This window comes from Tupaia chinensis, unplaced genomic scaffold (genome assembly GCF_000334495.1).
Source record: "Tupaia chinensis unplaced genomic scaffold, TupChi_1.0 Scaffold000549_1, whole genome shotgun sequence".
NCBI classification, from domain to species: domain Eukaryota; kingdom Metazoa; phylum Chordata; class Mammalia; order Scandentia; family Tupaiidae; genus Tupaia; species Tupaia belangeri.
In genome coordinates this window covers 1,426,950-1,454,185 of record NW_006160061.1, presented here as the reverse complement: position 1 = coordinate 1,454,185, position 27,236 = coordinate 1,426,950, and the positions used below count along the sequence as shown (strand labels likewise).

At 41.2% G+C, this 27,236-nt stretch overlaps 1 protein-coding gene across 1 annotated transcript in view; it reads left to right on the top strand.

The window, feature by feature from the left end:
- Positions 1-27,236, top strand: part of FMNL2 (formin like 2) — a gene marked incomplete in the record, with an annotated part of 348,552 nt that overhangs the window by 226,596 nt on the left and 94,720 nt on the right. Inside the window, 4 exon segments of the mRNA XM_027775349.1 lie at positions 2,190-2,270; positions 7,651-7,727; positions 13,664-13,747; positions 17,244-17,396. Of these exon segments, the coding sequence (XP_027631150.1) occupies positions 2,190-2,270; positions 7,651-7,727; positions 13,664-13,747; positions 17,244-17,396 (395 nt within the window).

Genomic DNA, 27,236 nt, shown 5'->3' with positions numbered 1-27,236 from the left:
AAAAAAACCCCCTAAAAAAAAAAAAAAAGCCATTCCCAGCCTCTCAGGAGCATTCATATTTCCTTTCCTGCACACACAAGCACATACCCCCTCCCCCCACACACACACATACCCCCCCCCAAACACACACACTGTAAAATGACATGTATATACAAGAGGATTTCAAAAAGCTCATGGAAGAATGGAATTAAAGTGTTGGTTCATTTTTATAAGAAAGTAAATTCCGTGCATGTTTTTTTCACAATACACATTTTGTGTGAACTTTTTGAAGACCTTTCTTGCTTAATTTTACTTCCTAAGTGTGTATCACTAATCTTTAAAATTCAGTTTTACCCATTTTGTAACTGCATGTAAATGACATCATGCATGCTTTGGGGTACAACATCAGGTTTATGAGATTTCTCATTAGCACACAGTACATTGTTCATTTTCATTGTAATGTAGTATACCATTGTCTGACTTTAACAGTAGTGCTTACTCATCTCATTGTGGATGTTCAGTTTTACGCAGGTTTTTACTGTTGTGTAGTCTGCTTTTTTCGGATATTCAGGTCTATAAAAGCTGATAATCATATGCATGAAGTTCTCAAAGTGTGGTCCATGTGTTGGCAACACTGGCATAAAACTTGTTAGAGATGCAGATTCTCAGGCCTCGTTCCAGACGTGCATTCGGATATCACCTTGGGATATATATTATGTGTATTTATGTTTATTCCAGTGACTGTGCCTTCGCTCAAAATATTTCTGGATATTCTAATTTGGAACTGCCTAACCCATTAACGATAGCATACATGCATGTGTGTGTGTGCAAATACATACTCATACCCCTTCACTTCAGTCTTTCAGCAATAAGCTTATTACTCGTTTTTTAAAAACGTTTATTTATTCATTTATTTTTCCACAAGTGGTAAAGACAGACAGCCTCAAGATATCGATGCTGATCTACTTCCAGCTGCAGTCAGCCCTGAATCACAGACAGGTGTGCATCTTGCATACTCAGGAAGGTCTCTGGACTTGAACCAGAGACCTTCCACTGTGGGATTGCCTCACAGAGCATTGTTTTACTGCAATGCCACTGCCTGGCTCATCACTAATTTTTAAATATGAATGAACTGTATCCAGTTTGAGTCTAATCTTATGCTATTTCCAAAGATTTAATAAATACCCAAAAGAAAAAGATTTGCCAACTTTAAAAAAGATATTTAAAAGAATGTGAAGTAGATTGAAGACATGCTGAAAGAGGGCCTGCAGCAGGTTGGCCGAAGCATCACTCCTAGAATCAGAGCTATAGGGCCCTACAGAGAGCGCAGCACAGACTCTGGAGTTAGACAGACGTGGGTTCAAATCCACTTGAACTCCTGACTTGCTTGTGTCATCAAAGGGTAGTGCTGCGTTTCTCTGAGCTTTACCCCTTCACTTCAGTCTTTCAGCAATAAGCTTATTACTCGTTTTTTAAAAACGTTTATTTATTCATTTATTTTTCCACAAGTGGTAAAGACAGACAGCCTCAAGATATCGATGCTGATCTACTTCCAGCTGCAGTCAGCCCTGAATCACAGACAGGTGTGCATCTTGCATACTCAGGAAGGTCTCTGGACTTGAACCAGAGACCTTCCACTGTGGGATTGCCTCACAGAGCATTGTTTTACTGCAATGCCACTGCCTGGCTCATCACTAATTTTTAAATATGAATGAACTGTATCCAGTTTGAGTCTAATCTTATGCTATTTCCAAAGATTTAATAAATACCCAAAAGAAAAAGATTTGCCAACTTTAAAAAAGATATTTAAAAGAATGTGAAGTAGATTGAAGACATGCTGAAAGAGGGCCTGCAGCAGGTTGGCCGAAGCATCACTCCTAGAATCAGAGCTATAGGGCCCTACAGAGAGCGCAGCACAGACTCTGGAGTTAGACAGACGTGGGTTCAAATCCACTTGAACTCCTGACTTGCTTGTGTCATCAAAGGGTAGTGCTGCGTTTCTCTGAGCTTCTGTTTTTCTCTTATGCAAAGAGAGGATCGCATCATCTTCTCGAAGGATTCAGTGAGTCAATAAGGATTGTTTGCAAGACCGCATTGCAGTGTGGATGCATTTAGGTCAGAGATCAGTAGCATCCATCTGTTTGACGTGGTTGTCTGTGCCAGGATTCATAACTTTCACACTTCTTACTTCACATTTGTGCTTCCTGCAGGAGCGATTCCAGGTGAAGAACCCTCCCCACACATACATTCAAAAGCTCAAAGGCTATCTGGATCCAGCTGTAACCAGGAAGGTAAGATGGATTTCTGTCCTCTCTTCGTTGTTGCATCATCATTAGCAGGGGGAATCTTCCTGCCTCAAACAGACCTTACGTCCTCTGCTTTAAAGCCTCTGCCAGAGCTTCTAGGAAAGCAGCCTTTGGAGAATGACAACAAAGAGAAAACCCACCCTTCTCACTTGAGGCTATGTTATAAAGTACTTTCTTGAGATGGGAGTCATGCACCTCTGACGGTTATTGAGTCAGTGCTATTTCTGGTTACTTAGGGCAGGGAGTCCAGTCCAGAGGTGTTTGGCCCCCTAGAAAAGCTGGCCCTGCAAAGAGAATACTTGACTTTCATGCCTTGGTGCGTTTCCAGAGACCTTGAAAAAAATCACTGGGCCTTTGTCATCCCAGCTGTATGCTCACATCCTGTGTTGATGCTTTTAGCAGCTTCCCCCACTCCACTTTCTGCCCCTGGCTCCAAGAAGGTGAGAGAGAAGAGCTGATTCCACTCTCAACTGACTGTCTCTTTTGACAAACAAGTCCTGCTTTGTGCAGCCACACAACTGGCTTAAACTGATGCCTCGTGGTAAAGCGTGTAGCCTGGCACAGCCCTGCTAGCCCGGATCGTCTTGGGATGTCTCAGGGCAAAGCGGTCCATGCTCAGGATGGGTGATGGGGCTCTTCACCAGATAGCACTTGTTTTTCCATTGACCTTCCACAACTCCTGCTTTCAAGGCTCAAGCAAAAATATCTCAGGCTGAATTCCCTCTGTTGTTTCAGCGTGTGACTCATGAGGAAAGAAAGGCACACTTCTTGACTGGCCACTGTTTTAAGTACTTGGTTTTTGTATTTAAAAAATATATTCTCTTTATTCATCTTCTACTCTAACCCTTTCTCCTCACCTCCTAAAAATTTCAAGCAAAGGAGAACAGCTTGTATTTCCTTTAGGAAGTTTCCTGGGCCTTTGTCCTATGGTTAACATCCAGACAAGGGGGGCTAAAATCTAGGGGTGACAATGGAATTGGAGGGCAGACCTTCACTGTCGGTGGTGTGCATACATGACTTGACTGTCACAGTGCATCATTTTCTAAGAGTGTACCTGCCACAGTACGACCCCCTTCCCCATTGATGGGGTGCGCACATTTTCTTTAAAGACTTATTTTCAGGACCCCAAACGAGACTGCTGCTTAATTCTCATTTGTCTCCTTTCTAGCAGTTTAGCAGCCTTGATTTCATCAGATTAAAGAGATTTATAAAGGGAAACATATCCACACACTGAACATGCAATCCCTTTCTCCCTCTCCCAGAAAAACTCGTATTTCCCTAAACTGTTTCATTGCACAGGGTGCCATGGTTTCATGTTAGAATAGATGTCTGGGTTTTCAGAGCTCCCCAAATTTGAAACCTCCAAGCTGCATGGGTCAGATCCTAGCACTCAAGCACATTCACTGCAAAATGAGTGTGGCAGAAGTGCTGCATTTGTACACAGGCTGAGGTCTCCCTCCTGCAGAGTACAATCCATCCCAAAACAATTCTCTCCACTTTTTTTTAGATTTCGAAAAGAAAGTGAGTGTGTAAACTCCTGGAGGGCACTCCCTTAGGCGCCTAGCCCCAAACCCCCTACCCCCAAGGGAGAAGATGCTTCCAAAGAGGGGGTGACCTTCCTCCTGGTACAGTCTCAGTTTTCCTTTAGATCTGCTGTATCTAGATTAAGGCAAAGAACGTGACAAACGAACAAGCGTTTTAGAAAGCGCTGTGCTCCCTCACAGATAATAAAGAGCAGGACAAAAGAAGTCTGTCCAGGCCTTCCCCTGATATCTCTGCCCTGGAAGCATGTGTGTGTTCACCCGATGGTGGTGTTTGCTCTGTCATCTCTGAAGATAAATTATTCAGCTCAAAAAAATAAAGTGGACCTTGGATTAACCAGCGTGCTTTAGTAAGATTTCTGTCAGGTGCAGGCAATAGGAAATGATCTGTCCCCCACAGCATGCTCGTAATCTCAAAACCTGGAAGCATGAAGGTTTGGAGTAAGGCATGGCTCACAGTTTAAATGTACTTAAAATTCTCAGCTGTACTTCGGTGGGGACAGAGGGAAGATTTCAATTCACAGCTTTCAATTGTAGCCAGACAGTGGAGACTGAGCAGTCTTCCTTTAACTGCATCTGGAGTCCTTGGATTCTTCATTCATTAATCTTTTGTTCAAATTGAATAGGAGATGCTTAATTAACTTAAAAATATGTAAGCATATTCTATATAGATTTTCCTCTAAATAGTTTTAAAAGAAACCCTCCAGGGCAGGGAAGGAAGCGCCTGCATGACCAGAACTCTCCAAACCAGCCTCCTCCTTTAATGCCAGGAGGTCATTAGTCTGTGCTCTGGAGGAGGATGTGCTCGGGGCTGGCTCAGAAAAAGACAACACAGACCATGAAGAAAGGAGTCTGGCCCTCTGCTGGCATTGCAGCCCTGAAATGAAACCTATTGTATGGCTCCTCCGGGGCTCAGCTGCCTCTGTTTTGTGGTCCATCCCAGCCCTCCTGTTGCAGGGAGGGAAGGGATATGGCTCAGACTGCTAAGGGATTCAGCCTGGCTCCTTTGCTAAACCCCGCAGGCCCATGGTTTCCCTCTGAAGTATTTGAAAGCATCCTGAATACATTTTAGAAATGCAGAGTGTGAGCACTCATTGTGTGTCAGAGAAGTGAATGCCGTGGTGTCTCTGTAGTCCACATCCAGCAGAAAATGGAGCCATTTCCAAGCTCCTATGATTCGTGGGTGAGGCCAGTTTAGATTTACCTCAGTTACCTGCAGTTGCAAAAGTGTGGTGCTCCATGGGCAGTGGGAGCCATGGCCACTGTCGTTACTGTTATTACCTCCTATCTGTGGACTCAGTTAGTTTCATTACATAGCTCTCAGCACCTCAGCCATCCCTTTTATACTCATTGCTGTGCTGGCCCCCTATACACCAGGGATGACCTTGCCCTGAGGAAGCAAAGGCAGACTTAGGGGATGTACAAAGATGGCAGGAAACCAGTCAGAATTGCCAGTAGCATATGGCTTGGAGTGCTGAGTGATTTTCCAAAGGCCACATGTGCCGACAGCCTGAGTTCTAAGACCTAGGACTCTGGCATGGGCATAGCCACTGAGCAGAGCCAGCACCCTCTAGGGTCACTCCTCTGTGTGCCCACAAATCCTACTTTCTAGTAAATGCAGGACAGAATGTTTTGTCTCCTCTCTCTTCCTTTCTGTCCAAGCTACAGAACTGCCACCCTCACCTTCACCCTCACCCGTTGACTCCTCTCCACTCCTGGTCTGTCCACGGGAAGACTATGAAAGGAGAGAGTGAAATGTTGAGCCTGCCCCGCTCTGCTTTCACGCCGAATGCCAGGAAGGAGCATCCTCACTGCTGGCAGTGATCCCAGGAGCTCTGCTCTACGAGTCCCTCCAGACATCAAGGACCCTTCCATTACTTGGTCTTTTCTTTGACAGAGGCGTGTGAGGAGAGGGGTGCCTCTCTTTTTTCATCATCACATTGGAGATATTTTTTATTCCTTCTATCTTGCTCTAGATCCTAAAAACCAGAGAAAGTATTTTCAGAGCATTTTGGGAATGGTAGTTTTGGAGAAACTTTTCTGCTTCCTCAGGGCCTCCTAAGAAGCAGTTGGTGGAAAAGCAAAGGACTCTCAGAAGGGAAGAGGGTGTCAGGAGCCTGCCTATGCTGAGCAGTGCTCCAGGCCTGCGCTGGGCCACCACGTCCCATGTCTGTGCCGCCAGGTCTTGCACCTGTGCCAGCCGGTCCCATGCCTGTTACATGCCCTCCCCCATTGGAATCCTCATTTCCAGTCCTCTCCTTGCACGCCTTTCTCCCAAGCCATGGGCCCCATTATCAGAGGCTTAGACCTGGGTGAGTCTGTTTCTATGGTAGTTGTGCACAGATAGCCTTGAACTCTTCACAGAAGGTGTTGCACACCACATTTCTGACTTCCAGAGAGACCTGAGACTGTGGTCAGTAAATAAATGTTTTCTTAGGGAAATATGTTCCAATGAACTGACACATAAGTAATAGAGTATCCTCTATTACTTAGTATAGAGGATAGAAAGATGTGTACATTTTCTGTCAAAGAAGGATTCATCGAAGAATGAAAATCCAAGGCAAAGATAGGTGGTTTTGATAGGCAAGAGAGTGAAGAAGGGCAGTGCCTGTCAGGGGAAGGGAGCACTCCAGGCAGAGACCTTTTAAGGGAACACTGAGGAGCAGAGAGAACGATGAAAGTTTGCTTTCCATACATAACTAGGTTGTGCAGGAAATAACTAACATAGCGGGCCTGGGACTGCTGTCCTTAGAGAGGCCTGCTTGCAAGATGGCCTTTGCTTGGCATCCGGGAGCTCGTATCTTGGAGAGTTGCCACTGTTCCCTGGTAAGTAGGACTCACTGTGCCTGTTGATGAAAACATGGTTTATGCTGAGTACCTGTTTTCTTTCTGGGAGTCTGGAATTTTGGAATATGCTAGGCAGAGTACCTATGAGACCAACTGCCAGTAAAAGCCCTGGAGGCCCAGCTGCCGAAGTGCATTCTGGATGCTGCTGTTAGGCAAACCGAGGATACACGCAAGGCCCAGGTTTGATTTCTGGACCACCCTAAAAAAAAGCCAGACAGGGTGGTGCATGCCTCTAATCCAGCTCCTTGGGAGGCTGAGACAGGAGGGTTGCAGTTGAGCTCATGGCCAGTGTGGGCAATACGAGACCCTATTTGGAAGGGCTAGGCATCATGGAAATGCCTGTAGACCTCTCTGTTCTGAAGACTGATGCAGGATGGTTGTGACACATGACCCTTGTCTCAAAAACATCATGCTTACACACACACACACGCACACACACACACACACACACACACACACGGACACAGACTACACCAAAAAAATACCCTGAATCCCGAGTCTTTAGTGAGGTTTATGCATATTGTCATTTGTGACTCCTCAGAAAGAGGACTCCTAGAAGCTTCTACCTGATTTATCCTGCACTTAATTCTGTGTACCTTTTCTCTTTCAGAATTTTGTTTTGCATTCTTTTGCTCTAATACAGCATAGCCATGAGTATGACTAAATGCTGATACCAGTGAATCCTCCTAGTGAGTCACTGAAGCTGGTGGTGGTCTTAGGGTCTCTGATCATACTTATTGCTGAATTGTTGTGTATGTTGGGTAGGGGTACAATAGTGTATCTACTTAGTATGTGAAATAAGTGAGTTGTATTCAGTCCTTAAGTTAATTGTATGTTTTGCATAAGAAATGAAATATAGAAGAAGTCCACGTTAGAAGGGAAGACACTCTTCACGGTGTGTTAAATTTTATAAGTAAGCTGCAATTACAGCAGTTGCTGAAATATTTTTTGTGAGAACATTTGCTCTTGAATTATAGAAATTCAGACGGCGTGTTCAAGAATCTACACAAATGCTAAGAGAACTGGAAATTTCTTTAAGGACCAACCACATTGGGTAAGTATGCCTCTTACATCTTAGCTCCAAGGCTTTTGCATATTTTACAGAATGATCGAATCATATTCAAAGAATTGAGCTTGCTTATTGTTTTTCTAAGTTAAAAGGCTGAGGTTTACTGAGTGGAACCTTTGTTAGCACTTGCATTGCTCGTAAGAATCCATAGAAGCAGGGCGGGTAGTCCTTGATTTGAGATATTTAAAGAACTCTATTTCTTTGGGTGCAGTAAATATGAGCAATTCCCAAGAAGGGCTTGGTTCTCTGCGTGCGCATCAGGAACCCTTAATAGTAGATGCACTTTGATCCTGGAAAATCTGTAAGCCTTCACTGTAGTCCTCCAAGCTGGTTAACTGATGGCTTCATTCCCCTTTGACCAATTCCCTCTAGTTTCTGCCACAAAGTGACAGAAGCTGGATGATATCACCTGACCCACCGCATTGCGCTCAAATGTGTTGTTTGAGTCTTTTTTTTTTTCCCTTAAGTGAATCTCAAAATCTCAGGACTATGAGGTGTAAATCCACCCTGGGAAAATAAAGTTCAGGGGATCTCTGTACTAAGCATTTTTGAGAGTTTCATATAAACTGGTTGCTTTGCCTCAAGCAGGTAAGTTCAACTGCATTGCATTCTCCCTTGCTCTAGGAATGACAACATTGTACAGGACCTTAAAATAAAGATGGTTTATCTCCAAGCCAGAATGATGCCAGGTATCCTGTTTTGTATCCTTGGTTTTGCCCTAAGATACTTAACATCGGGCAACTCACTTAGCCCTTCCGGATTTTGATTCTCTGAGCTTTACGTTGAGAGAATGATAGACTTTCAGATCTTTTAGAATTTCCCCCATGACATTTTTTGGCCTGCTTATTGGAAATGAAATTTTGTATGTATACTACATTATACTTTAAGAGAGTATTATTCTTTGACATAGCTATATTACATAAATAAGTTTACTTCTACTTCAGACTGTGGCTGGAATAATCCATTGAAATGGTTAATCAGCACAGATATCTCAGAAGAAACTTTTATAAATTGCAGAAATACTGGTGTGGTTTATAGGTGACTGAGATGAGGTGAGAATATTCATTTCCTGTAGGATGACCTGAGAAGTTTGTTGCCTTGAGAATGAAGTATTTAGAAAAGGAAATGACTCTAGCATTTGTCCCAGAAAAATGGGCTATTGAAAAAGGAATCATAGAATCATAATTTTAGAATGGGAAGAAACATGAAGGATTGCCTAACATCTCATTTTACAGACTAAAAGAATTAAAGACTGGAGAAGGTGAATGCGTTGCACAAAGCAGACAGCTGTGGAGCCAGGTGCTTTAGCTCAAAATGCTCTGTTCTTCTTCCCATATAGCTTATTCTGGCAGCTTATTCCCTGAAAGGAAGTCAGAAATTCGGGGGTCAGAGATCAAAGCAATGAGGCTTGTCTTTTGGGGATAAAGGTGGTGTTTGTTTAGTACAGTTGGCCATCCAATTTGCATTTTTAAGAATCAAAAATATCTTCCACTATTTCTGGTCAAGAACCAGACTCCATTTGGTATGGTCCAGTCCTAGCACTTCTTGATCGAAAATGGCGGAATGAACTGCATCCAAGATTTCTCCAAATTGCCAGAAAGCATTTCTTTAAGGTTTGCTGAAATAATGTGAAATTGACCATCAAATACCAAAGCAACATGATCTTTTCCAATACAGAGTTGACTGCATAGAAGAGCCCCATTTGGGCTGAAGCCAGTGAAATCTGCAAGCAATTGGAGTGGTTTATTGTTCAGGATACTATAGGCATGCTCAAAGATTCTTATATTTCTTTCATCTTCACCAGCTGAAGTTTTCCCTTGCCCACCACCTATGTGAAATACTCTGAAAGCTTTGGTTTTTACAGCAGGAAAATTCCCAGAGATAAATCTCCTGGTTGTATGCAGACAGTTACTACAATGAACTGATAGGGAGGAACCACACACCAAGATTTTGACTTACCTTTCCTGTCTTGAAAATTCAGACCTGAACTGGGCTCATCATTACATAAATTACCGTAGTCAAACTTATTTGACTGGGGAATCCATTGAAGAATTACTCAATAATGATGAGAAGAATTAATTATTACAATGAGGAATGTAAGGCGTTATATAAGAGATTCATAGATTTTATTCTACTCTTTTTAAAAGTTTGCTAGAGGGTGTGTGCACTTGCTAAAGAGGGAGAAAGAGAGAAGGAAAGTTAGAAAATACTGTCCATGGGGAATAGCCATGCTACAATCCCTTCTCCTCCATTTCTCTCTGCTTTTAGGACTCTGTGCATACGTGCACACATGCCTGGCATGCTTTTCAAGCCACCAAGTCTGGGACTTGAACTGAGGAGTCAGCCTTGTGGGATCTAGCCACCTTAATCACTATGCTATTGGCTGACCCGATTGTACTCTTCAGAGCACTGTAAGAGAGAGATAATTGGGTACCCATTTTCCTTGTGGAAAGAGAACTCTTTTTTTAAAAAAATATTTATTTTTTATTAGCATCATAATCTTGTTTATATTATATTGAATTGCATATAACTTTACAATGTGTTACATTGCTTTTTCAAAAGGGAATGCCATGCATGTCAGTCAATACAGAGACATTAATCTCCCACTTCATCATTCAATATCTTTTCAATGTTTTTCCCAATCATTATTATTATTATTCTAATTATTTTTTAAACAGTCAATCACTATTTCTCATTTTGCTTGTAAAAAGACTTCACCCATCATGAAATACTTCTCAAAAGAGAACTCTTGATTCAGATTTTTGTCATGCCCCCTTTTAGTGAAGTTGTGTAAGTTTTTGCACATGCCATGTGTCTTAAGTTAATTATTCTTCTATAAAATAAGGATACTAATGCTTCATCAGAATGTTGTAAGGATTAAACAACATGACTTACAAAATGCCTAATATAGGGTCTGGTACATAGTAGTTACACAACCTATAATAGCTGTTTATTTTTAAGCTTGTTGCGAACCATATTTAACAATTCACCAGTGTTATGTGTAATGTTGCTAAGGAATTTCATACAGGGAGTTATTTTCTCTCTCTAAAATGATCCTGGCACCTAGGGGATTGTGATTCCCAGAAATTAGAAGGAGGAATCACATTTAAAATCAACTATTGTTCTTGGCACATGCATGCGTTTCAAGGTTAGGGTCTCAGGCCCTGCAGAGATAACACTCAGAGCTGCAGCTTTGTCAAGGGTTTGTTCTAGCTTTTGATATAAGCTTAAAATTCTAGAGATGGAGTAATCTTCTGAGAAAGAAAATTAATTTTCTTTGAGGCAAATTGAAATAAGAATTGGACTAGGAATAATCCCATTTACTTATTCTTAGAAACTATAATAATAGAGAAGAATTGGATTACGATTTATCCAAGCCCTTGATATTACTTGAAATACCCTTGAAATGAACCGGTTGTTGGAATGCACTGGCTGTGCAGAGAGAGCAGGCAGGTGTCCTGGTGCTTTGGCTGGTAGGGTGCTAAGACTTGGGCGCTGGTGAGGGTGAGCTGTGTAGGTGGGCAGACTTTATTCTGGGAACAGAGGTGAAGGCTCTTTCCTGTAGGTCATTTATTGTAGTAAAACTGCATATAATAATGGGAAATTGCATTTCATCTCAGTGCAAGGTCACAGACTTTCTGAAAGGTGCTCATTTCACTTTACCCCATTTGGGAGTTGAGAGAAATATCCAGAAGCAGATGCTTTGAGGTCAGGTAATTGTTTTAGAATGAACTTCAGCCTTGACCACAGCCAACCTTGTTAGTTCTTTTTAGATCACACAACAAAACCTTTTTTTGAGACCTAATGTATCCATTAATGGCTATTGTTGCCACTCTAGGGCTATTTTATTTTACTTACCTAGCTGTTTGTTTAGTTTTATTTGTTTATTTACTGAGAGAGAGAGAGAGAGAGAGAAAGAAAGATAAGTACTCCCAACAGGGTCTCCTGCTGGGATCCCTCCAACTGTAGCCTTCCCAGGCAGCCAGAACCACAAGTAGGTGCCCATCCGACTTTTACAGTTTGACCAGAGAACCGAACCCACAATCTTACATAGGGATACAACATTGCCTGAGCAGTATACTGCTGCTTTATTGCCAAGCTGGCCATGCAAGGCTCTTTTTAAATAAATGAATATAAATGATTTTTTTTTTTTTTTTATCAAAGGTGGGTGGGAGTGAGAAAGCAAGCCACCAGATCCGTTGCTCTAACTGCAATCGGCCATGTGGGAGTTCATTGCCCCAACCATCATGCCACCTGCTGGCCCCTGTAGAGCTCTTGGATTTATTGATTGAGAAATTTTTACCATAGGGCATATGCCCTCGCCAGAGAGACAGAGAGAGACAGAGACACAGAAAGTAAGAAATCACTCCCAAGGAGGGATGGCCATGCTGTAGTTCCTTCTCCTCCATTCTCCTCTCTGGATTTTGGGCATCCACACACATGTACCCAGCATGAGTTTTAAGCCGTAGGGTCTGGGACTTGAACCACAGTTGACTATGTGGGAGTCCAGCGATATAACCATTACACCATCTGCCGGTCCCTGTAGAGGTCTTTTAAATGATGTGTTTCATACTTAGACCAGCTGTGCTAAGTGCACATTTATAGCTACATTAAGTGTGCATGTTCTGTGGCAGTCCACCTGAGGCACTCTGGGGGAAAATCCTGGGCAGCTGTCTACATTCCCCACCTTGCTACCTCCTGAAATGGCAGGTACATCTGAGTCTACATCTTAGAGAGGACAGGACCTGAAGAAACAATGAACTTGGGGATATCATGCAAAAACCAACCAACCAAACAAACAAACAGAAACAAAAAACCAAGTCCACTGGGTGTTTTCTTTCTTTAAGACAAAGATCTGAAGGGTTGCTGATCCTTAAGGACACGTGGTAGGTTGTCCTACTATTGTGTTACTAGCTAGCAAAACTGGCTGTCTAGTACCTTTTGTATCCTTAGCTGGTCAACCTTTTTGTCTTGGAGTTTATGGAAGAAAGCAACTATTTTGAAATGCAGTTGGCAGAGGTACATTAAGAGTCATTGAAGTGATGGTAACTGACCCTTCTCTGTATTACTTGCTGGAGTTACAAACTCAGTGAAAGTTTAGTAAGGTACCACACAGTCTTGAAATATGAATATGCTAGAAGAAATGTATAAAATGGGGTGAACAGGTGTTTATCTTCAGTACGTCAAGATGCCTTTTGCCTGCTCTGTCGCTCGGAGTTATTATGAAGAGCCAACAAAAATGTGCACACATTCTTAGTGAACTGTTGAGCACCATTCACATGCAAGGTTATATTTAAAAATGGGTTTCTAAGTGACTTATCTGTCATGCGTTGGCCTTGATGATAGTATGCAGTGCCTGAAGCATTTAAGAAAGTTTCAACATTCATGGAAAAAGCTAAGCAAATCATTATCCCTATTGAATTTCCAGAAGCCGTAAACACTGGGTTCTCATTGGGAAGTTTAGTGGTTTCTGCAGTTCCCCGTGCCAAGAAGGAGTTGATCATGGATTTGGAATCATGCCTGAATGTCAGTGGTTACGCTGTCATGTCTCCAGGATGCATGCCTCACTCCCTGGGAAGTCTTGGTTCTTTTACCAAGGAGCCTGGATCAGTGGTGTTGGAAAACTGTATTTAGCAGTTTCCTTTGAAAAGAAAGCTTCTCCTAGGTTATCACACATCTCCTAAGCAAGGATGGTGCACATGCTCTTTCTGGACCTTATTCTCAAACCCTGAGATATTGGGGTGTTTTCAGTTACCATGTCTAAGTGCCCTTGTTCCCGTGGAATAGTCTGGGTTTTACTCTGTATTTCCTTTTAGGCACTGAACTTTTCTGGTTGAAGAATAACTTTCCACTGTGTCTTTTCCATGGCAGATCATGGAATCATCCTCTCCAATGATTTTTTCTTTTCTCTTTTTGAACAGATGGGTCAGAGAGTTTTTGAATGAAGAGAACAAAGGTCTTGATGTTCTCGTGGAGTATCTGTCCTTTGCGCAGTACGCTGTAACGTGAGTACGATTTGGCTTGCTTGCATTTGGGTTTTATGTGGTCACAGAAGCTAAACTCCATGGCAAAATTATACACCACACGGAAGGGAGGAACCCAGAGCAGATGTGGCAGGGTTTAGAAGGTTTGTTCCTGTTTGAGTAACTAAAAACAAATCACATAATTGGTATTAGAAAGGCCATTAAGGCAGAACTAAAATAGGTAAGTAAGAATCAACTGCAGAGACGCCTTCACTTTCAAAACAAGTACTTTCTTTAGAATTTATGTCATATCCACGACACTGTTTCTTAGCCAAAGAACTGAGAGGTAATCAAGTTACAGATAGACGGTAGAGTATTAGCAGTTACTCAAAGAGGTATATGAGTATATTTGCATGTGATAGTAAATATACAGAAAATAATTGTAGAAATAGTTATTAAATGTAGAGGCACTGGGGGGAGGGGTAAACCAGAGGCCTTTTTACTTTATGAATCTTTGTATTGTTTTGGTTTCCTGCCCACAGATGGAGGAAAAAAAACAATGAGGCAGAGCAGGAAAAAAAAAATTCATCTTGTATTGGTTATTCCATAAAATTCACCTATTTTCTTGCTTATGAAATGATTGACCAAAGGACTGGGAAGTGTACCTTTGAGACTCTCTTCTCCATGTTTTCTCCTTTCATTAGAAGACATTCCATCTATAGATAGTCTCTCATACACACAGATTAGAGCAATAATATGTGTTTTTAATTTTGCTGGAAGTTGTTTCAGCCCAGGTGGTGTTTTGTTTTATCCCTCTCCTATTCTCCTTGCTTTTTATATTGCCTCACTTCAAAAGAGTCCTAAGACTTAGCCACGTGTTGTTGTAGAATCCCTATCATTTCTCTGAGAATTTGCAAGGAGAAAACAATGATCATTCCTACTGTACAAATGCAGAGACTGAACTAGAACCAGAACTGGATTGGTGGGTTTCAGTTTTGACAATTCTCACTTTATTAGGTGGATTAGATGAACAAGAGCTAACAGACAGCTTTTTACCTGCCTGAGAAATTGTCCTGTGAAATATAAGCCTAGTTGTTTTATGCTTGTTTTTTTTTTTTTTTAAAGAGATTTTTGCTATAAGGTGTACACTTACCAGAGAGACAGAGAGAGGAAAAGGGAGAAATCACCCCCTCAGGGGTGATGACCATGCCTCAGTCCCTTCTCCTTTATTCTTTTCTTGGGATTTTGGGCATGCACCTGGCATGAGTTTCAAGCCACTAGGTCTGGGACTTGAACTGTGGTCAGCCATGTGGGAGTCTAGCACCTTAACCACTATACCACCTGCTGACCTTAAGCCTAACTTTTATAGTGTGCTCTCCCCAAGGATGTTTCTATCTGTCTCTATACTTAAAAAAAAAAACAAAAAACAAAACAACAAAAAAAACTGCTCATCTTCTTTATGCTTCATATTATATAACAAAACAAAACAATATCACCCTGTTGCATGTTTTTAAATCTGCTGTAATACTTATGGAATTAAAAGAGGACTAAGAAACATCAGGAAAGGTGGAGAAGAATAGCATGCTATATACTATGTTTGCTGAAATGGATCCTTTACATTTATGATAATTGAACTTGGAAACCAGCTTTCCTGGCTGTGTCCTAACCTAGGGCCATTGGGAAATGATTTTGCTACTTTGAAGGAATTCTTGTAGTACACAGCAAAAGACTAGAGTCAACAAATAGTACACAGCCTTTGCTGTGTAACCTTGACCACTGGGCTTTGTTGTTTTTGGCATTTACACTCTTTGCTTATTAGTTGTGATTTTGCTTAGCTTTAATTTTATAATAAATTACATGTAGAGACATAATTTGCCTTCTTTCTCAAAACTGATGGGCTGAAAACACTTGCTATTCCTTGGCATGTGATGATTAGCTAGCACATGGAGGGGAAGGCAGCAGGCTCATGCCCATCCCAGACTAGAAGCGCTCACCGAGGCGTGTCTCCCTCTGCTGTGTGAAAGTGAGATGAGCTGAGAGGGGCTGACGGGTGATGAGTGGCCTAAGGACACAGGCCACAGGCAGGGTGGCCTAGGAGGGTATGACTGCATGAGTGATCTTGGTGTGCTTTCTCCCATCTCATTTGTCGTCTTCTAGTTTTAGTACTTAAGATTTTACTAGAATACCCTATCCTGCCTCGCCTCTTTTCTTCCCTCATTCCTTCACGCTTCCAAAGGCATGACAAAATCGTCTGTGATTGGACAGTATTGATGGGGAAAAATATGAGGCAGAGCAGGAAAATAAATCAGCCAATTTAACCTTGTTTGGGTTATTTCATGAAAATTACCCATTATCTTGGATGACTTCATGCCTCAGTTTCTGTTGTCTGAATAGTCTCTACTAGGTAGAGAGTGTGAGTAGTTACCAGTTGAGTGTCTAAGTAAATATTCTGTTTTGGCAGTCATATTTTTGTAAAGAGCCATAAAAAATCATATTTTTATTTCCAATATGTACTATTGTTTTTTATTCTGTAGCATCCTCTAAAATCTTCCTCTGGATGTTAATGATAACTGCCTACAATTTGTTCTGCTATCTAGTCAGGTGTTTCTTGGAACTATGGGTAGAAACAATTAATAAAAAAAATATTTTTTGAGAAAGCAGAATTACTGATTTTGGGAGGAAAGAAAATATATGCAGAACACAAAGGCCTATCTGTTTAAAAACATACCCAAAACTATACGAGAATGAAGCAACTTAACTTGCCACTTATTCCAACATGGTTAACATGAGTAATAACCTCAAGAAAAGTCAGAGAAACAAGTCTTACTTCAAAGATCACCACATTGGGAAGAGATTCCAAAATCAAAGCAAATTCATAAGTTTGCTAGTAATGTTTCACATATGGTTGGAAAAGTGCACTTGCCAACACATGAGGAGAAAATGCTCAGTGAAAATTGATGGGTAGGAATAAATTAGTGAAAGCTTAACATATTGACTGTGAAAGCAAAATGAAGCCAGCTGTAAGATCATTTCCCCCTTCCATCGTTACCGATGTTAGCGAAGGGTAAGCTAGCAAGCCTGATAGTAAAATAGAAATAGCACATCATGGTTCCCTTTTGTTTTTCCATTATTCTTTGGCCAGGCACAGTGTTTGTCACTCAGTATTTTGGAAGCTCACGTAAGCCCATAGAAGTTCTCTTGTGCTTCCTTTTTTAGTTTCCTTTGTGTACAAAGACTTCCCATACGAAGGTGCAGATGTATTATAGGAGCAGCAAGCAGTGGGGAAATAGACACACATGCTGAATTGGGTCCCTGTCCCTCCCGTCCACCTGAGCACTTCATTATAAGGATGACAGTAACCGTCATGGACCTCTTCATGTCCCCCACACAGACCCTCCCTTTTTTTTTTTTTGTAATAAAACTTGGAAAGAATAAAAATGGTGGAAAAAAAAAAAAGAGCAGCAAGTTGCATACCTCTGTGCATATGCGTGACTGTGCATTTTTAAGTCTCCAGTGGCATTTGTTGTTGTTGTTTCAGTTTTGACTTTGAAAGCGTGGAGAGCACGGTGGAGAGTTCGGTGGACAAGTCAAAGCCCTGGAGTAGGTCCATCGAGGACCTGCACAGAGGGAGCAACCTGCCCTCACCGGTGGGCAACAGCGTCTCCCGCTCTAGCAGACATTCTGCACTGCGGTAAGTTCCTCCAGGCCCGAGGCCCCTTAGTCGGATGTGCTGGGACAGCAGGGCCCTTCCTCTTGCTGGTACTGGGCGGGGTGTCAGTGTATCTGGCTGCATTAGCTCTTTCATTCCAGTGATGCTAAGTGAAAGTTTCTTAGGAGTCCATGGAATCTACCTAAAGCTATAGCGTCCTGGAAATACCAAACCTTCACTTGGTACAGAAAATGAGAAAATTGTGTTGTCAGATGATGCCACCAGATAGCGTCATAGGCAGCTAAGTTTCTGAAACCTGTTGGGTGTTAATGTTCTGTTTCTGAGATCTGAGGATCTAAGAGCTTCTTGTTGCTCTTCATACCCTCTGTACTGTTTCTTCTTCCAGTGATATGCAGGTGTGTTCTCAGTGGGGTGTGTTCTTAGTCTTAGGTACAGAATGCTGCCACACTCATTTTTATCAGCAAGATGCTTTCAAGTAGCTGGAGTCATTTTTATCAGCAAGATGCTTTCAAGTAGCGATGCTTTACTTAGATTTGCTAACTTGTCAACCTAATATTTAATCCTTTCACAATCTTTCCTGGCTGAAATATTGCCATGCTAAGGGAGGGTTGGTGCTGACAACCTATGTCTGTAATGGGTATAATAATGCTGAGGTTGTTCATTCCCTTGTACCTGCAATCATTCATTCATGATAAATATTTTTGAGCGTCTGTAATTTGCCATGCACTGAACTTAGAATATATTATAGATTAGATCTAAACTCCTACCTGTCTAGACAGAGATAATCATCTAAGATGGAGATAATCATCTATCTAGAACATGTTCATAAAGGTTTCTGGTCCTAGTTCATGAGTTAAATACAAAATCTTATTAGTAAGGCCCCAATTCCCAAAGCTGCTGATTCTTTGTAACTTGATAATTTTATCTCATTGATTTCAGGCGTGATCCAGCTAGGGGGCGTTTTTCTCTTAGTATTTATGATCACCATAGGTAGTGGATCATTTTAGGAGAGTCCGTCTGTCAGCTTGTAGTTAGTGACTATGTGGCTTTCAGGTCTTTTTTATTTGGTTGCCTTTTACTTACCTCCTACCCCTTTGACTTGGGTTTCAGTCATGGAAAATAAAAAAATCTCTACAGTGAAGTTCAGTTCTACTGAATGCTTTGATGTTTGAATGTGATACTTCTAATAAACCATTCAGATTTTGCTTGTTTAAAGATGTCAGAAATGTTCATGGGTTTAGGATGAATTGATCCGATAATAAGGAAGAGCAGTGTTTCAGTTCACTTCATGGTATTTGCAGTAAGCCAAGGGTTATATAACCTGCTGTCTGCTTCAACTTTACATGCGGGCAGGGGAATAAGTGGGCTGATTTGGAAATTAAAGAAAGGCCAGTTTTGCCTGTAGAATTCCTTAACAACCTTGCTACTCAAATAGAAATTCTCACTAGTTTAATTATATGGAAAGAGCTTAATTTACAAGTACATTTTAATTTGATCTTCCTGTCATTTCTTACTTACAAAGTATCTTATGTTGGGCAGTTACCACTTTAACATGGATTCATTTTTGTGATTAATAATTCATTATAGCTATTCTTTTTTTTTTTTTAAGAGATTTTTGCTAGAAGGCATGTATGATCAATGGAAAGACAGAGAGACAGAAAGCAAGAAATCATTCCCCAGGGGAGATGGCCACACCACAGTCCCTTCTCCTCCATTCTTCTCTCTGGATTTTGAGCATGCATGCACATGTACCCGGCATGAGTTTCAAGCTGTTGGGCTCGAGATTTGAACCACAGTCAGCCACATAGTCCAGCACCTTAACAACCCCACCACCTGCTGGCCCCCATATCTGTTCTTTTTCATTATTGAAGACTTCATTGAAAGCACATTGCTTGCATTAGAGCAGATGAATGAGGAAAATATGGGAAACCTTGCAGGTCCAAGGAGGGCTGTGATCCTGGACTCTGGAAGCTGAGATTCAGAGATATCAGAAGCCAGCCTGATTTGCTTTGCGATTGGCACAAGGGAGATCCAGTTGTAGTTAACTTGAAATCAGAAAGACAGACCAAAAGCATGAACATAGAAATGATGGGCATGCTCCAGAAAAACAGGAATTGTATGGTATTTCTGGTTGGCAGGTGTGCTCGAAGATGTCCAACTAAGAAACCAACATCACATTCTTCTGTTTTGTGTTTCGACAGTTTCAAGCTCAGGAATGAAACATTAGAGTTTCCTTTGACTTTGCTTCATGGTTTCTAGTTGCTTAAAAATGTATATGGCAGGCACCAGTTGTTAGCGTAACGGCTGTTGCTGGACTCCCATGTAGTCGACCATGGTTCAAGTCCCGGACCCTGTGGCTTAAAACTCACGCCGAGCCTGTGTGCGTGTGTGCCCAAGATCCCGAAAGGAGAATGGAGGAGAAGGGATTGCGGCGTGACCATCCCCCCTGGGGGGGGATTTCTCGCTTTCTGTCTCTCTGTCTCTCTGTCTGTCTGGTGAGCACACATGCCCTATAGCAAAAACCTCTCAAAAAAAAAAAATTGCACATGGCAGAACTTTCATACCACTTATTGACCTGAAGCTAAGATTTTTGTTTTTGTGTGTAAACAGTGTATTATATCAATTATATTCTAACTTTTCTGGTTCATGCATTTGTGCCTGGATTCTGATTCTGTATTTGGTCATTGGATGGCATCTGTGATTTATAAAAATAGCAATCAGAAGTACAGGCATATGGTACATGTTACTTTTCATATACCCAAAGATTGTTTACTTTTTTTTTCTCTTCCTCCTCCTCCTCTCCTCTTTCTCTGCTTCCTACACTACCTTCACTTTTCGGCTTTCTTTTTGCACCCTTGTTTTCCATCCCGCCATATCATTTCTGATCACCTTCTCTTCTTTGTCCTGTCTTACCCTGCTGTGTCCTGCTCCTCTGGTTCCATTCATTTCTTACACCGCCACCAGATTGGTTTCTGGGCCTGAGTCTCTTCAGCTCAAATGCCACCAGAGCTGCTTCTCCCCCTGTTGCCTCTGGAGCAGTTTCAGTTTACACACTGACGATGAAGCTCCCAACTGGAAAATCTCGTAAGTCACGGGTGAAAACAACACCCAAGGGAGCTCAGGATGCTTGGTGGCAGGGTGTCTGACTGCTCTCCATGTTATAATATGATAACCTCATGGCTTAGCGCCATGGCCGTCTACGGGGATACAGTCTACTGCTTTTTCACCTTGATACACTCTCTTATCATATTATAATTCCTCATTGCAAGAATTTGGACCTGTAAGGTATATTCTTAATGCATCTTACAGGCTTTTCTGAAGAAGAAAAAGGATATTTATGTTCTATAGAGATGATTTATTCTGGTAGCTTTGTTCAATTAGGATTTCTTCTATATCCAAATGTCTACTTTATGTCCCTCTTCCTGGTACCCAGATAATAACAGATAAAGTAATCTCATTAGGTATCACTTGGAAATAAGGATAGATTAGATTTAGAAGAAGAAATGAGATGTCAGGAAATTTAAAACACTTTGTAAATAGAGTTTGATTTAAGAAAAAGGAAAAACACTCTGTTCTTTTTTTTTTTTTGATTTTTTTTTTGATAGGTTTTTGCTATAGAGCACATGCGCTTGCCTGACAGACAGAGAGAGACAGAGAGATGGAAAGCGAGAAATCACCCCCCAGAGGGGATGGCCATGCTGCAATCCCTTCTCCTCCATTCTCCTCTTGGGATCTTGGGCACGCACGCACACACGCCCAGTGTGAGTTTAAGCCACCAGGTCCGGGACGCGAACAATGGTCGACTACGTGGGAGTCCAGCGACATAGCCATTACACTAACTGCTGGTCCCCCTGATAAATTTTTGATATAGGGCCTATGTGCTTACTAGAGAGACAGAGACAGAGAGATAGAAAGTGATAATTCACCTCCCAGAGGTGGATGGCCATGCAACAATCCCTTCTCCTCCATTCTACGCTTGGGATTTGGGGCATGCACACATATGCACCCAGTGTCAGTTTTAAACTACCAGGTCCAGGACTGAAACTGTGGTCTATTATATGGGAGTCCAGCACCTTAACCACTTACGCCTTCTGCTAACCCCAATCTATTCTAACATATAAGATTTTTTGAACAAAATTCTAATGTTGACATACTCTCCTTGTTTTTATTTTTTAGCAACTTAAGATCAATTATTAGGTATTTTATAACATGACATACACCTTAAGCTTCATCAACTGTTAGATCCTGTAGTATCAGACATGTGTCAGCTTGACTAGAGGGAAAAATACTGATATTGGTTTGTACTGTCTCCTAAGCTTAGATCCTGATGTGCCTCACTCAAAAAGTCAATGTAGCCAACCATCTAGCTAACCGAAAGGATGGAATACTTGTACCAATGTGCATATCAGACCTATGAAGATAAAGGTTGCATCATTTCCGATGTAAGGGAAAGTTTTCTTCTTATGATGGAATGTGCATATGCAGCAGAGAAAGAGAGAGAGGCTAGGCACCCAGCATGTTTTTCAGGCCAGCTTGGGATCTGAACCATCACATATGCTCCCAGCACTGCAAGGCCCTGGCATTATTTCTGTGCCACAGAGGCTGGGCCGAGAAGATCATTTTTAATTTTGAAGACAGTCAAAGTTAGTGCCGTTAGTCAGAATAAGAAATGTAATAAGCAATCAGCAAATGCACTGAGTTCTTATATAGGATGGTAGAGTACTAATTTAGGACCTGACAGAAGGGACAGATTTAAACTGAACCTCACGACCGAGTTGGCCCTCAGAGTGAGGAGAGGCTGGTCCACTTGGAGGTGAAGTGAATGGGCATGAAACAAGCACAAAACCTTTTTTTATCAAAGATTGGGCATATTTGGAGAAAAGGGAAGGACCTGGCTTTTCAGGGATGAAGCTGTAATGTGGAGGTGGAGGCCATCCCATGGAGAGATGATCGGGTGATAGACACACAGCTGAAAGGACCACGGAGGTCCTCTGGTTGAGTCTTCCCCCTGCTGTGAGGAGGCCAACATCCACCCTGCCTCATTGACTTGAATATAGTCACTGTTATTTGTATTTCTTCCTAGACTTCCCAGAATGCAATTTCACTGTTTTTCCTAAGACTATTATTCATTAATAGGACTGGAATTTCATGAATAGTCATCATCTGACTGTCTACCACCTATATACTTAGTGGATTTATGTGAAGAGATGACAAATTCAAATTTAGGTACTGTTTATATGTTTTAATACAGCAATGTCATTCCTGGCAATGTTTTTCACAAAAGTAATTTAAAAATATTTTTAGTTGGCACAATGATATAGTTAGCACTGATACAACTTATACTGGAGAGAAAGCCTTTACTTGACTGTCCACTATGTGCTAGCACTGAGCTACGAGGCCCCTGCAGCTCATGCTCACAGTGGCCCAGAGAGACAGGCAGTTATCCCTGAAGGGAAACCGAGGCCTGTGGTGGTTGCCTGGGATCGAACAGTAAGTGAAGGAGGCAGAATTCAACCTAAAGTTGGCCTCATTCCAACACTTCCAGTACAGTCTTCTGCCTCTTACTCAAAAGAGTGCTTGCCTTTTTTTTTTTTTTATAAATTTCAGTAAATACAGTTTGCATATCAGGTGTCCCTTTGTCATTATGTAGGTTGGTCCCTGCCTAAGGAAGGAGCTCCACTCTTCCAGCTCTCGGCCTACAGTATCCTGCAGGAGGGACTTTTGTAAATCCTCCCCAGACTATGTATTTTTGTAATTCACCCTAATGAGTTAGGGAAGAACCTGATCATTACGTTGGAAACAGTCATCATCTGGAAATGTGAAAAAACGTTTCCTAAATAAATGACAAAAGTAAGACAAAAAGGTCTGTAGTTTTACAATTTTAGTGTTAACCTATTTGCAAACAGGAAGACATTGAGAGAAAATTTTAGTAAATGAAAATACCAACAATTTTTGCAGAAGGAGAGACCAAACTTCTCCAATTTTTGTTTTTGTATGTTTCAGAACTAATGTAAAATACATATATAATGTAGGCCAATAAATCAAATAGGGAGAAGCTACATAGTAAGGAACCTTGACTTTTAAAGTTTGTCTTTTATCTTGTAGGCAGTAGAAAGGGAATTGACATGAGGTCATCCATCTTTTCAGGCATGGAGGATCCGTTGACTGCACTGGATGTTGGTTAGAGGAAAAGATTGCTGAGGCAATGGATGCCTGAATCTACAGCATGTGATACCTGGAGCCTAGAATGTACAGCATAGGTCAGATATGAGAAGAGTCAGAAATAGTCTTGGTGGTCAAAGAAAAAGGAAAGATTTGCGTAATTAATTAGGAGAAAAATAGAATTGTTGATCCATGTAGAAGAGTTTGCTCCATGGCTTTGTGATTAAGACAGCCAGATCCCACATGGCTAACCCTACAATTGGAGTCTCAGACCTGCTGCCATGAGAAACATGCCAGGTACCTGTGCATGTGTGTCCAAGATCCTACAAGGGGGAGAGATAGAGAACGAGGGTGCACCATGACCATTCCCTACGAAGAGTACTTTCCCTCTCTCTCTCTCCTCTCTCTCTGGCGAGTGCACACAACCTCTAATGAAAGGGAAAAGGATAGGAGAGGAGAAGGGAAGAAAGAAAGAAATGAAGAAAGAAGGAAGGAAAGAAGGAAAAAAAGACAAAGGTTGGCACTTGAACCTCAAATGCCATTTAATTTTCTCTTTTTGTTGAGGAGATACTGGTGGTCCAGCCAGCATCTGGATTCTCCAGGGTATTACCTAGTTCCTGCAAATCCAGCTCCATATTTAGGCTGATAGCTCATACAACATCTTGGTCTTTACTGAAGTTAAGACTTCTGTTCACAACAGAAGTATTTTTCTGTCACGGAACAGTCATTCTCTTCAAGGACATGAGAACACCAGCTCTGCCTTTGCTTATAATGCAAGGGCTATTTTAGCATAATTAGGCTCTTTCAAGCTTTTACAAGTTTATTTATTTATTTTTTTAATTTCAAGAAGGAGCATTTTGGCCTTCAGTTTTAATTACTGAGGGAAAAAATTTACCGAAACTCTTAAACCATTACAGTATCACTTAAAAGAGAGCTTTGAATTCTATCATTAATAATCAAGAGCTGAAGTACTTTTTATCTTGACTCACAACAAAGGTTGGACTCAGTTTTGCTTCTTATCCAGCTCATATAAATGAACCAAGCAATTTCTGAAAGAGTCATCATCCCCTTCCCTACATCCTCGCCCTCAGATTATACAAAGTCAGCTCTGATTTCAGTCTTCATCATGAACAGTTATCATGTGCATGTTACTCTGCGTATGTTCTTTCTCCCTCACCCCAGTAAATTTTCCCTCTGGAAGGATAATTGAAGGATTTGATCTACTATTTACAAAAAAATCCAACTTAAAGGGGGGAAAACCTATTAAAAAAGCCTTTTTAAAAAAAAAAATTATTATTCTTGGGCCAGCAGGTAGCATGGTGGTTAAGGCTCTGGATCCCACATGGCCAACTCTGCAGGTTTGAGTCCTGGACCCAGTGATTCTCACTTTCCCTTACTATTTCTCTCTTTCTGCCTCTCTCTGGTGAGTGCACACACCACATGGCACAAACAAACAAACAAAACAAAAGGATATTTTTCTTAAGGCTTTAATTCCCTCTGAAAGGGAAATGATGTCTCGGAGGTTGCTTAACATTTTCATTAATACTTTATGTAGAAGGAGAGAAAATAACGTGAGGGAATGGAAGAAAAAAAGAATAGCAAGGAGATGATCATTGTAGGATATGCCTGAATACAATTGATATTTCTAAGGGATAAGGTGTGTCCTTAACTTGATGGACTATTGATTGGAATATTTGCAGTGGCAGAAAATACAGTAACCATCTATAAAATAAAGGTTTCTAAATTGGTTGACTTTCCAAAAATAAGCTGTAACTGTAAACTTTCAGTAGTTCTTTTCAGTACACTTTTGATCTTGTAATCAGAAACAAAGGGAAGTGGTGGGTTGTTCCGTTTCAGTGTTCTCTATTTCTGTTTACTTGAAGTTCATGAAAGGGGAAAAAGGCACTGGGTTAAGAATAAGAATGTACGTTCTAAGACCAGCCTCTCGTGTTGTAGTTAAGTGCTATAATATAAAGCCAGATCTCAGGCCAGCCAGTGGCGTGGTGGTGAAGACATCTGAATTCCACATGGCTGACTGTGAGCTCAAGCCTTGGACTGGAAGCTTGAGGAACAGGCACGTGTGCGTGTATGTCCAAAGTCCCCAAATGAGGTTGCAATGGAGCAGAAGGGATTGCAGCATAACTCCCTCACAGGGCATGCTTTGCCCACTGTCTCTCTCTGGAGTAGGCACACATACACTGGCAAACCCCCCCACCACCTCAGAAAAAAAAGAAAGCCAGATCCCACAAGGCTAACGATGGTTTGAATCTTGGCCTTAATGACTTGAAAAGCACTCTGTTTGTAAAAGAACTCTGTGTGTGTGTGTCCCAAATCCTGACAGGATGGAGAAAAGGAGGAGCAAAGCTACACCCCATTACGGGTTACTTTTTTCTCTTTCTTCCTGGCAAGTAAATGTGCTCTGTGGCAATTAAAAAATATGTATATACATATATATATGTATATGTGTGTGTGTGTGTGTGTGTTTAAATTCTGACTTTTCAGCTTGAAGGCTTATTTTAATGGTTTGCTAGTGAAAATGGTAACAGCTTTAATTATAGCTTATGTCAACACCATATTGGCAGATCTGTCAAGCATTTCCCATCATGGGGAAGGGTGACTTCACTTATTCCACCTCTTTTTTTCTTTCTTTCTTGTTTAAAAATCTTATTCATGATAGAGTGGATGTGCACACATTAAGAGGAGAGAGAATAGTTTCAGTGACAAGACTGAGTGAATATTTGCGATAATGAATATTCATAAATATACTATACAGCTTTGAGGAAAACACTGAGGACAATTTGGCAAATTCCTACAGCTGTGATCTTGTTCCTTCCTGGGCAAACCTTACTCTGCAGTTGATATGTGAAGGGTGCCTTGCCAAATGTTGAAGATACAGAAAGAGATCATACAATATATTTGTATGATTTATGGATGTTAAGAAACTTTTCCATTCTTACCATGCCTTCATGAAATCATTGTGAGATATTCAAGGATTATAAGCCTGATTTTGCAGATAAGAAAACTGAGGCTCAGAGAAGTTATGCCTTAACTTGTAAGTGGCAGAGCCAGGACATGTCATCAAAATCTTATAACATCTTTCCATGATGCCACAGTATCTTGATCTACAATTTGACAAAAAAAAAAAATGTATGCTGTGTGTGGTCATGCATATATACATACATTAACATATTAAATGTATTATGAGATTACAAAAACTAATGATACCAAAATCTAAGGACTAGAACAAACAAAGAAGGAGGGTAATTCAAGAGGCTGGCTGTGGATATAAAATAATAAGAAGTAAGACTTGAAGGAGTGGCTGGGGAAAGGGAAGAGTCTGGCTTGTGCAGTGGGTAGGTGGTGACAGTACATCGTTAGTTTAGGAAACAATGAATGGAGGAGTCTGGCTGGAAGATGTTTTGAGCCAACTTATGTAATACTTCGAAGGCCAGGCTATAACATTGTCATTGTTAGCTCCCTGGCGATTAACAAAGAGGGTAGATAATTTGAGATGAATATAGAAATATTTATATTTAAAGGTCACACGAGTGAGATGGTGTCTTTCCTTGGACACTTTTTGCACAGGAATAGATCCTGATTAATTCACTACCCAATAGCAAATGCCTTTGGCAAAGCAAAAACAATGAATATAATGAAAAATTAGAAAATTTAGACTCAAAATAACTTCCTCATTTATTT